Below are 13,302 nucleotides of genomic sequence, written 5' to 3' on the forward strand. Positions count from 1 at the left end.
ATAGTGGTACGCTTTGCTAAAGTAGAAACTGCTCCCTCCACCTTAGGGACTGTCTGCCATAAGTCCCGTGTAGTGGCATCTATTTGAAACATTTTTCTAAATATAGGAGGTGGGGAAAAGGGAACACCGGGCCTATCCCACTCTTTACTAATAATTTCTGTAAGCCTTTTAGGTATTGGAAAAACATCAGTACTCACCGGCACTGCATAGTATTTATCCAGCCTACACAATTTCTCTGGCACTGCAATTGTGTCACAGTCATTCAGAGCAGCTAATACCTCCCCAAGCAATACACGGAGGTTCTCAAGCTTAAATTTAAAATTAGAAATCTCTGAATCAGGTCTCCCCGATTCAGAGACGTCACCCACAGACTGAAGCTCTCTGTGCTATTGCGCTTGCCTCTCAATTCAGGCAATCTGGATAATACCTCTGACAGGGTATTATTCATGATTGCAGCCATGTCCTGCAAAGTAATCGCTATGGGCGTCCCTGATGTACTTGGCGCCATATTAGCGTGCGTCCCTTGAGCGGGAGGCGAAGGGTCTGACACGTGGGGAGAGTTAGTCAGCATAACTTCCCGCTCGACAGACCCCTCTGGTGACAATTCTTTTATAGATAAAGACTGATCTTTACTGTTTAAGGAGAAATCAATACATTTAGTACACATTCTCCTATGGGGCTCCACCATGGCTTTTAAACATAATGAACAAGTATCCTCTGTGTCAGACATGTTTGTACAGACTAGCAATGAGACTAGTAAGCTTGGAAAACACTTTAAAGCAAGTTAACAAGCAATATAAAAAACGTTACTGTACCTTTAAGAGAAACAAATTTTGACAAAATTTGAAATAACAGTGAAAAAAGGCAGTTACACTAACGAAATGTTTACAGTGTATGTAACAAGTTAGCAGAGCATTGCACCCACTTGCAAATGGATGATTAACCCCTTAATACCAAAAACGGAATAATAAATGACAAAAACGTTTTTAAAACTAGTCCAACAACTGCCACAGATCTACTGTGGTTGCTACCCTCCTCAAACACGACTTTGAAGCCTTTTGAGCCCTTCAGAGATGTCCTGTATCATGCAGAGGGAAGTTGAATGTCTCTGTCAGTAATTTTAGATGCACAGAAAAGGGCCCCTCCCACTCATATTGCAACAGTGGAAAGCCTTAGGAAACTGTTTCTAGGCAAAAATCAAGCCAGCCATGTGGAAAAAAACTAGGCCCCAATAAGTTTTATCACCAAACATTTTTCTAGCAAATTCCATCCCTAGAAATATGTTAACTGCACATACCTTATTGCAGGAAAACCTGCACGCCATTCCCCCTCTGAAGTTACCTCACTCCTCAGAATATGTGAGAACGGCAGTGGATCTTAGTTACTTCTGCTAAGATCATAGAAATCACAGGCAGATTCTTCTTCTAATGCTGCCTGGGATAAAACAGTACACTCCGGTACCATTTAAAATAACAAACTTTTGATTGAAGTTAAAAAACTAACTATAATACACCACTCTCCTCTTACTACGTCCATCTTTGTTGAGAGTTGCAAGAGAATGACTGGATATGCTCTGCTGTGGGTGATCCTCTTGCAACTTCCTGTTGGGAAGGAGAATATCCCACAAGTAATGGATGATCCGTGGACTGGATACACTTAACAAGAGAAAACCTAACACTAACCCCCTGAAGATCGACTTACCGGGAGACGTCTTCATCCAAGCTGGGCAGAAGTGGTCCTCCAGACGGCAGAAGTCTTAATCCAGACGGCATCTTCTATCTTCATCCATCTTGCGCGGAGCGGGTCCATCTTCAAGACATCCGACGCGGAGCATCCTCTTCGGCCGACGACTACCCGACGAATGAAGGTTCCTTTAAGTGACGTCATCCAAGATGGCGTCCCTTAGATTCCGATTGGCTGATAGAATTCTTTCAGCCAATCGGAATTAAGGTAGAAAAAATCCTATTGGCTGATTGGAAAAGCCAATAGAATGAATAAATTGTAAGAGTTACAAAAAATCTGCACCAAACACAACATAAATATATTAAAAACATAATTTATGTTTACCTGATAAATTAATTTATTTCATGGTGGTGAGAGTCCACAATCTATTACTCTTCCTAACTATTAGGAGGAAGCAAAGATTCCCAACCCCAAAGACCTGTATAAAACCCCTCCCACCTTTCTAGAAACTAGTCTGACATATAGTTATGCAAATAAAGGAGCAGGGGAAAAAAAGAGGTGCAAAAAAAGAAAAAAAAAGAGCTGCCACCAGAAGAAAAACGGGGTGGGGTCTCATGGACACTCATCACCATGAAATAAATGAATTTATCAGGTAAGCATAAATTATGTTTTCTTTCATACAGGTGGTGAGAGTCCATTTTTCTTTCATTTTTTTTTTTTTCAAAAAACAAGAAAAACAGAAATCTGAAACAACAGCTGAATTACGTTCCTACCAAAAGCTACTTCAGAAGAAGCAAAAACATCTAAATGGTAGAATTTAGTAAAAGTATGCATAGAAGAACAAGTAGCTGCCTTGCAAATATGATCTACAGAGGCTTCATTCTTAAAGGGACAGTCTAGTCAAAATTAAACTTTAATCATCAAATTTACTTTGTACTCTTGGTATTCTTGGTTAAAAGCTAAACCTGGGTAGACTCATATGCTAATTTCTAGCTAATTGAATAATGCCTCTTATCTCAATGCATTTGGCAGTTTTTCACAGCTACAGGGAGCGTTAGTTCATGTGTGCCATATAGATAACATTGTGCTCACGCCTGTGAAGTTATTTATGAGAGGGCACTGATTTGCTAAAATGCAAGTCTGTCAAAAGAGCTGAAATAAGGGGCGGTCTCCAGAGGCTTAGATACAAGGTAATCACAGAGGAAAAAAGTGTATTAATATAACCATGTTGGTTTTGCAAAAATGCAAAAATGGGGAATGGGTTATAAAGGGATTATCTATCTTTTTAAACAATAACAATTCTGGAGTAGACTGTCCCTTTAAAGGCCCAAGATGTGGCAACTGACCTAGTTGAATGGGCATTAATTCAATCAAGAGGAGACTGACCAACCTCCAAGTAAGCCTTCTTAATCAAAAGTTGAAGCCAAGGAAACAGCCATAGCTTTCTGCCCTTTCCTAGAACCAGAAAATGAACAAACTAGAAGTTTACCTGAAAATCATAGTAGCCTGCAAATAGCATTTCAAAGCCCTAACAACATCCAGATTATAAAGAAGCTTCTCCATATAATTTTTCTGATTATAACAAAAAGAAAGAACAACAATTTCCCTTCTCAGATTGTCAGAAGAAACGACTTAAGGTAAGAATTCAAACTTAGTTTTCAAAATTGCCTTATCCTGATGAAAGATAAGATAAGGAAAGTCACAAGAAAGGGCAAACAATTCAGAAACGCTCCTAGCAGAAGAGATTGCCAAAAGCAACAAAACTTCCAAAATCAAAGTTTGATATCCACTTTATGCATGGATTCAATGGAGGAGCCTGCAAAATCTTTAAAACCAGATTAAAGCTCCAGTGAGGAGAAATTGGTTTAATAACAGGCTTAATCCTGATTAATGCCTGAACAAAACATTGGATATCAGGAAGATCTTTTCATGAAACAAAACTGAAAGGGCAGAAATTTGTCCTCTAAGAAAACTAGCGGATAAAACTTTATCCAAATCATTCTGCAGAAATTGCAAACTTCTTGGAATTCTAAAAGAATACCAGAAAAAAACATGATCCAAACACCATAAAATTTAGACCTTCCAAACCTTATGATAGATTTTCCTAGTCATGGGTTTACGAGCCTGAATCAAAGTCCCACTACAGATTCAGAGAACCCCATTCTGCCTAAAAATTAACAGTTAAACCTCCATGCCATAAAGCTTAGAGATTTGAGATCCTGATGAAAAAGCGGACCTTGAGACAGAAAATACTGTCAAAGTGAAAGTGGCCATGGTGGACAACTGGACACCTTGACTAGATCCATAAACCAAGTCCTGCAAGGACAAGCCTGAGCAATCAATATCACTGATGAACCCTCTTATCTGATCCTGGCATTCAACCTTGGCAGAAGAACCAGAGGAGGAAAGATATAGGCTAGATGAAAAGACAATGAAATACTGGAACATCCGCAAATTTCACCTGAGGATCCCTGGACCTTGAAAAGTACCTAGGAAGTTTATTGTTCAACCGAGAGACGATTAGATCTATCTCTGTGACACCCCAAAGATCCACAATCTGATTGAAAACATCCAGATGGGAAGACCATTCCCCTGGATGCAGGGATAGATGACTGAGAAAATCCATTTTCCAGTTGCTCAACCTTGGAATATGAACCACAGAGATAATACAACAATTATCCTCTGCCCAAGAAAGAATTAGAGATATTTCCCTAATGGCCTTGAAACTGAGAGCCCCCCCTGATGATTGCTATATGCTAATGCTGTAACATTGACTAAATAAAAACGCAAATAAGACTCTTCCCAACAGGGGCCAACTCTGAAAGGCCCTTAAAAACCAAAACATTTAATGTTAACCTCCATCCTTAGGAGGAGATCAAACTCCCTGTGCTCTCTGAGACTCCAGACTTCACCCCAGCCTGAAAGACTTGCATCTGTCATGATCGCAATCCAGAAAGGATGAACAAAAGAAATCCCCTGAATAATAGACTGATGATCCAGCCACCAAGACAGGGGCTGTCTTGTTTTGGAGACCAAATGTATTCTCTGGGAATGCTGAGAATTTTCCCTGCACCATTGCCAGAGCATGCAAAGCTGAACTTGGCTTCCATGCAGAATTGGGAGATCCTTGATTCTGAGAGGAGGAAGAAGATTACTGTTCCTTTTTCTGACAAAAGTAGCAAAAAATATTAGGAGCTTTAAATTTACCCTTAGACTTCTTGTCTTGGGTAAGAAAAGCCAAATGATAGAATCTAACCCAGAACCAAACAACATGTTTCCCTGAAAAGAGAATAATAAAAGTATGGATTTAGAAACCATATCAGCTGACCAGGACTTTAGCCATAAAGCCCTTCTGGAAAGGACTGCTAACGACATACTCTTAGAATTGATCCTAAAGGGACATAATACTAATATGCAAAGTCACATGAAAGTAATGCAGCATAACTTTAAAAAGCTGAATTGAAAATATCACCAGAACATCTCTACGTAAAAATGGAAGATATTTTACCTCATAATTTCTTTAGCTCACCAAAGTAAATGCTCTGCGAACAGTTATACTTCAGCTGCTGTCCAGCAGCAAGTTAAAAAAAAAGAAGAAAACAATAGCCAATAAGCATCAGTAGTGCTGAGGTCATGCATTGCTTTGCTGTGTTCTCATGAAATTTCAATGAAATCTTATGAGATTTCATAGTAAACTTCCTTAAACTGAATAGGAAAATAACATGACTGTGACTGCACATGCCAGATGCACGCTCTCTTACAAGTCCTAATTACAGTAGGGTGTGGATACTTAGGAGATTTTGAGGTAAATATCTTCCTTATTTACATAGAGATGTTTCAGCTTTTTACAGCTATGATGCATCACTTTCAAGTGTTTCAAAATTTGGGTATTCTGTCCCTTTAATTATGCCCATAACTTCATCTCAAATGAAAGCATTAGCAGATTTTAGCAGACCCAAAAGTTTAAAGGGATACTAAACCCAATTTTATTCTTTCATGATTCGGAGAGAACATGAAATTTTAAGCAACTTTCTAATTGTCTTCGTTCTCTTGGTATCTTTATTTGAAAACCAGGAATGAAAGCTTAGGAGCTGTCCCATTTTAGGTTCAGCACCTGGATAGAGCTTGCTGATTGGTGACTAAATGTAGCCTGCAATCAGCAAGCGCTATCCAGGCTGCTGAACCAAAAATAGCCCGGCTCCTAATCTTTCATCCCTGCTTTTTCAAATAAATATACCAAGAGAACAAAGAAAAATTGATAATAGGAGTAAATTCTAAAGTTGCTTAAAATTGCATGTTCTATCTGAATCTTAAAATAAAAAAATTGGTTTAGCTTTACTGTTTCCATCTTGTTTTTGCATTATATTCACTTTTTTTTACTTCAGATTCTTTATATTATTTAAGTCATCCTGACATCTTTATTGTGCCACATGTGCCAGTGAGACGAAAGGTAGTGATGCTGTTTGTTTATTTGTATTTTCCCTTCTGCCTATTTCTGATGAAATTCAAGCCTGCTGATTCTGCCTGATTGACAGTTTATTCACAACCGCTGCTTTCTTGATTATCTTCTGCTGGTTTTGCCTGCTTCGAGTGTGACCTTGGCTTCCCTGACTATGACAGGCTTGTTGATTTTGCATTTATCTAACCTGATTTTAACCAACTTGTTTACTGAACATCAGTCCTCTGAGTTTCAGCTGTCTACCTCTATGTGCTACAAAAAAGAAAATACAAATACAATGAACTGCATGGAGTGGCCATTGCCACTCCATGCAGTTAATTTTAGCTCACTATGGGCCAGATTACAAGTGGCGCGCTATTTAGTGTACTCCTGTCGGGTTTGCCCATATAAGCCTGACTGAAAACCTAGTGTAATGCGTATTGCGTTAAAAAACAGTTGCACTAAATTCAACATAAATACATTGCACTCATATAAACACTATCTGATAAAAAATATTCATATAAATATAAAAAATAATTTATAAGGACAAAGGTATATGGTATATGACAAGGTGTTTGACTGCAAAGGGCTTTATTGTATATACACATATATAAACATGTCTAAATATGTATATACATATATTATGTATATATTTATGTATATATGTGTGTACATTTGTATTTATGTATTTGTGTTTTACTGTATATTTACTGTACATATTTCACATTCCAATGTTATTCACATTCAGGAGAGTTATTTTTATTGTGTATATATATATATATATATATATATATATAAAAATATATATATATATGCTGTATATATACATATACCTGTATATCTATTCCTATATATATATATATATATATATATATATATATATATATATATATATATATATATATATATATAGGTATAGATATATTTTACATTAACATTATCAGATATATATAGAAATATATATAATAATAACAATTATTTTTTCTATGTAAAGGACATAGGAATGTAAAATATGCGTAACACGCTACAGGTTTCACGCTTTAGGTCTAACACAGTGTTGGGTTAGTGCGCATGAATAATTAGTAATCTTAAAGCATGTTCTTGAATTATTAAATATAAAATATTATAAAATATTAAAATTATTAAAAATTACTACACATACTGTAAAAAATGCTAAATAATCCATAGAATATATATATATATATATATATATATATATATATATATATATATATATATATATATATATATATATATATATATATATATATATTACAGTATATATAATTTTTAATAATTATCAATATTTTTTTCTATTTTACATTTAAAAATTCAAGAACGCGCTTTAAGATTACTAATTCACTGTGTTAGACCTTAAGTGCAAACCCAAAAGAGTGTTACGCATATTTTACATTCCATGTAGATTTTTTTTTATTAAATATAAATTTCTATATATATGATAATTTTAATATAAAATATATATCTATACCTATATATCTATAGGAATAGATAAATAGGTATAGGTATATACAGCTATATACAGAAACATTGAAATGTGAAATAATAATAACTCCTGTCGAATTAGCAGCATACTCTATTGAAGTCTATGGGGAGACTAAGTTAACGCAGTTGTGATATTCTAAGTGCTTTAGTTGGTGCGCGTCAGGTTTTGCACACGCGCAAACGTTTTAATTTCAACTTGAAATACGAGCGCTACCAACGCACACAAAAGCTTACTCCTAGCAAAGTGTACGAGTCCATGAGTGAGTGGGTGGGAAAGATTAAAGGGACAGTTTACTCAAAAAATGTCTCCCTTTTAATTTGTTCCCAATGATCCACTTTACCTGCTGGAGTGTATTAAATTGTTTACAAGTATTTCCATTACCCTTATATTGGCATTTGAAATAGATTATTTATCCTGTGGTATCTCCACCCATCCTGAAAGTTTTTGGCCTCAAGGCCAAGCTGTGTAAACACAGCCAGTATAAGAAATTACACTCCCGGTGGGTTATAGAAGAGATAAAGTAATAAAATGTTAATTTTCCATTGTTCTCTCCAAGTACTGGTGACTGGTTTATGGACAGATATAAGAATAAAAGCATTGTATTAGGTTGTGGCTTCAAAACACAAAATCAGCTCATTCTTATACACAAATAAGCCTTAAAAAAGCAAATCTCATACATTTTATACTCTGCCAGCAGGTAAAAAAAAAGTAATTGGAAACACATTAAGGGAAAAACTATTTTATAGTATACTGTCCCTTTAAGGCAGACACCTAATTACCAGCCACTAAGACTGAAGGACTTTACAGTCAAAAACACTATCTCAAAAGAAAAGTGAATATACAAGACCAAGTTGCTAATGTACAATCTACATAACAGAAGCCTCAATTTAAAAATCCCATAAAGTGGAACTAGTTTAGTGAATCGATTGTAAAATGTTTGCAAGAAATTGTCCTGTTAAAGCCATACTTAATAAGTTATTTAACCAGGAAACTAAAGTAACAAATCTCAAGATCCAAATTAGGCCATAAAGTTCCCTCTTTCTTGGGTGCAAAATATGAAAAGTTGGAATAAAATCATCGATTTTATTCCAAAAAACTAAAACTGAAACTATCACCTCCTAGGTTCCAGGACAAAGGCTGAGATAAAAAAGGATTCCTCTCTGAGCAGAATCCTTCAAAAAAGAAGCAAGAATAACCTTCATCAAAGGAAATGTTGGCCTAAAGCCCATACACTAATCACAGCCAAATATAGTTGGAATCCAGAGTTTCTGAACATACTGTTATGAAAAAGGCTTCTTAGATTGTCTAGTCTACTCCAATAAAACAGGACTTATCTGGAACTGGAAATATCTAGAGTCTGTGAAAAAGAGGAAAATTGAAGTTCCTTGACTGAGTAAGCAACGAAAATGGCTATTAAAATCAGTATTTTCCTTTAGAAGTCATGCCCTGAGGAAGGAATGTCCTATATCCTGCAGTCACAGTAGAAATAATGGTATGTAACCAAGGAAAATAAATCCTTACTCAGGAAAGGCAGAGATAATTAAAATTGAAATCAAATTGTGAGATTTGTCTTCAGCTGGATTAGAGTCTTGAACATCTAAAATACTTAAAACCTCTCTTAGCAAAGAGAAAAGATTCAGAGAATTTAGTATTGTCTGAAACTTAATTTTTAAAGTAATCAGGTGCAGGCATAGGTTTGTGATAAACCATAGAGCACGGTATTTACAATGTGTGGAGTCTCTGTAAATACAAGTTTCAACTTAATTGGAGGAGACAAAAAAGTCAAGCCTCAATTTTAGATGAGTGCACACAAGTTTTACAAACCTGGAGTAAATCCATTGACGACCTTGTGAGGAAATACACCGGAGTAGGATAAGGTCCTTTATAGGAAAAAAAGGCTAAATTATGGGACAGTAAAGTCAAAATTAAACTATCAAGATTTGGATAGAGCGTGCAATTTTAAACAACTTTCCAATTTACTTCTGTTATGAAATTTGGTATCTTTTATTGAAGAGTAAAATTAGGCAGGCTCATAAGAGCTCAGGAGGGTGCACATGTCTTTAGTACTCTAAGGCAGCAGTGTTTTGCAACATTATTTGTAGCTTTGTTATACAATGTTGTAAAACATTACTGCCATACATTCTCTGTGGAAAAATATCAATCTATAGACCAATCTATCCATCCTAAAGTCCTGTATAAGCGCAAAAGAAAAAAATACAGATATAAATAACAAAAAAGGCCAAAGATAGTGCAGGCGGGAAACTATATAGTTAACTATAACTCATCAAATCCAGTGTGCAATCTTCGACCCATAGTACAGAAAAAAACACATGAGCACAACTGTGGAGAGCGGAAATGAAACTAAAAGTTTAGGGCTAAAAAACAAACTACACAATAAGTAAAAGCATTTAAATAAAATTTGTTTAAGTAAAAGTTCAAACACAGAAAGAGTGTACAATAACAGTTGCAGAAGCTATAAATGAAAGTGATATGATAATAAATAGAGATGGTAGAAAAGTCTGTGATATACTGTATGTTGTAAACCATTACATGCCACACACATACACATTTACTAAGTACAGCTAGTAAAATGTGTAAATATACGAGGTGGAGAGATTTGTAACAAGACTAAATGCCCCCTGGTTATGATGTAGTTTACAATATGGTAACTGCTAATGGCATGTGGGCTATGTGAGTGCATGAAAATGTTTTCACTTACCTTAAGATGCACCCAATTTACCGTGATTAAAGCTGCAGAAAAGACAGCTTCCAGTAGAGAGCCTATCCAGTGCTGCGCTAGCAACAGTAGATGATATCACAAAGGAGTACAACGATGACCTGACAGGAGGAGGCTAAGGCACAAGTCCCTGCGACACCTGTAATAGCCTGACTCAACAAGAGGAGGCTAAGGTACAAATCCCAGTGACACCTGTGCCAGATTTTTGTTTAACTCCAAGAGGGTGATTTTCTGTAACTACTCAATGGTCTCTTATGGCAAAAATTGGTCTTGGTAAACTTCTATTCTTCACCTTCCTCCTGTGGAAGCAAAGATTAAGATTTGGATACCATAAAGGTGAGAGGGGTTAAAAGCTTGTGAAGTGTTGGGTAGTATCTTTGATGCCTCCTAGCAGCCAGAAGCTGAATGCCAGGAGTTAGGGCTCATGGACTATCACCACCTTATGAAAGAAAACAGTTCAGACCTGAAATACCAGGCAATTCTCCTGTGAGCAGCAGAAAACAATAAACTCTAGATATGTTTCAGCCTCTCTGAGCCTCATCAGTGAGGTGCGGTTGCATCCTTCTAGGTAGGACAAGTGAGCAAGGTCCAGGCCTGGCTTCACCTACTTACTCTTATAGCAAACCCCAGAGTAATTTTTCATACAGAAAAGAAAAAAGAGACACACTAACTGAGAAAGAATAACTGGAAAAAAGTTTCTGCTTGTTCATCAGGTCAGTGCCACTCATGGTGCAGTCTCTTTTAGCTTCTAATGCAATTCACAAAGGTGAAATATCCTGTAGTATGATAAACTAATGCTGACAAAAAAGGTCAGTCTCAAAATACCAAGTGGTTATATTTCTATGTGCTTCTCATACAGTTTGTGGCAGTGTTCCTGTCTCCTGCACTACAGTATATAAGGTACTTTGGAGCTTGTTTATATCCTTCACTCTCTTGATGCGTTACATCTGTGGTCTTATCTCAGCCTTCCAGACCGATATATATTTAAGTAAACAACCCCATAGCTTTGGGAAACAATTGACTCTTCACTTTTATTTAATCCTCATATTTAGACTTAGGCTAATTCCGGTCACTTTCAATGTGTGGAGTGTAGATACTAATTACATAAATACAATTATACAATTATTATTGCTATTATTATCTTGTACCTAGATAAATAGATAAATGTGATCTTACATAGTAACTATTCAACATTTTCTTATTCCTGGTGACATATTCTATAACAGATGAAAAAAATCCTTTAACTTTTTATTCATTAATACTTTGATAAGTTCTATTACACATTCTGCCCCTGCAGTCTTAACTTTTGGGGAATTTCATTCAACCAATTTCCTTAAAATTATGTAGATGAACTAGTAGTTAATAACCCAATTTCAGAACACCTTTTGTATGTAATTGGATAAATGACTTCTGTACATCAAAGGAGATAGATGAACCAATAGATAGTAAATATGTTATGCTTTAAAGTCTTCTTGAGGTGAGAGAAAAGAGATAGAGAGATAGAAAGTTGATAAAAAAAGTTAACGCACCTGCTTTCCGGGTGCTCCAGCAAATCCAGGCTCACCACGAGAGCCAGGCTCACCCTTAAAGTAAAAGAAGTATAATTTGAGACATGAGATGCTGTGTGAATGCCCAAAATATTAAAGATAAAGAATATTATGTTGTTACATGTTTGTTATGCCCTCAAATTATTCTGTCTCAGTTTGCATACCCACATCTTGTTACCATTTATTTGATCTCATATTTAACACTGAGAAATACAATGTCACATTACAAATAAATTATTCTAGTAATGGGAATAAAAAGCTGAGACCAGAAGCAGGATGAAAATTACCTCTCCCTTCCACTGTTTTTTCCTGCCTAACAATGCCTCTGACCATCTAGCCACACTCCAAACTGCCTAGTTCCACCCATGGAACTCCAATAACTCCACCTCCCCGTACTCCAACCTTTGAACACCCACAGCTCCCTAACTCAGATCTGGCCCCTACATGTAGTACTGCAGGGGAAGTGTTTGCCTCAATATGTCATTTCTGGAACCACTACTGCCACCAAAGTTTTTTAGTCAAATTCAATGTGCTTACAAATGGTATATTGGATAATGTACATCTACTCCACTTCTAGAATCATAATGACAGACACATCCCATATATAGTCCTAAGGAGCAGAAATTGCGATTCATAGTGTATGCATGTAATGGAGTTTGATTTTCTACTACATACCTTCTGTCCAGCTCCTCCTTTGGAACCTGGCTGACCAGGCAATCCCTAGAAAATAAAAAAAGGAAACATGAGTTTAAATTTTTCTGTTCAAAGTCTCTGGTCTGTAAAAGCATAGACAGCACTCACAACTCCACTATGAATCTGAACAAGATACTTACAGCTAACCCTTGGTGACCAGGAGCTCCTGGAATTCCATTTCTTCCAGGGCTACCCTAGAAAGAGCAATGAAAACGTGTAATTTGTCAAAACTAAAAGCCACACATTAATAGACCATTCATTTGTACATCCGGGGATGTCACAGACATTAGCTATATAGAAAATAAAGTACTATATAATACAATCTTAGTGGAAGATTATTTTTAAACTTTCTCTAACTTATTATTCAATACTTTTGAGAATGAGATTATCATTTTGATATTTAAATATCTATACCAGTAAATAAATATTTGTGTTAACAATAGTTTTGTTTTAAAACTATATTAATTTCTACTCTTTATATATCATATTGTGACTTGGCAATACTGAAAGAGGAAAGCCCATAAGTGAGGTGATATGACTAGAGGAAAAAAAGCTAAGTAAATAAGAAGAGATAACTTGGGGATAACTTAAAGAGACAATAAATAGGCTTAGCATTGAGGTTAGAATTGAGGTTATTTACCACCTCTCTCTAATAATGGGTGCCACCATGTTGAAATCTAGGTTTCACTGCATTTCAGTG

The 13,302-nt window shown here is 36.0% G+C and overlaps 1 protein-coding gene across 1 annotated transcript in view; it reads right to left on the reverse strand.

The window, feature by feature from the left end:
• Window positions 1–13,302, reverse strand: part of COL9A2 (collagen type IX alpha 2 chain) — a 109,082-nt gene that overhangs the window by 28,874 nt on the left and 66,906 nt on the right. The window contains exons 19-21 of the mRNA XM_053707221.1: window positions 12,743–12,796; window positions 12,585–12,629; window positions 11,892–11,945 (exon numbers count right to left, since the gene is read on the reverse strand). Coding sequence (XP_053563196.1) covers window positions 11,892–11,945; window positions 12,585–12,629; window positions 12,743–12,796 — 153 coding nt within the window. The remainder of the gene's footprint in view (window positions 1–11,891; window positions 11,946–12,584; window positions 12,630–12,742; window positions 12,797–13,302) is intronic.

The sequence above is a fragment of the Bombina bombina genome, chromosome 3, assembly GCF_027579735.1.
Source record: "Bombina bombina isolate aBomBom1 chromosome 3, aBomBom1.pri, whole genome shotgun sequence".
In the NCBI taxonomy this organism is placed as follows: domain Eukaryota; kingdom Metazoa; phylum Chordata; class Amphibia; order Anura; family Bombinatoridae; genus Bombina; species Bombina bombina.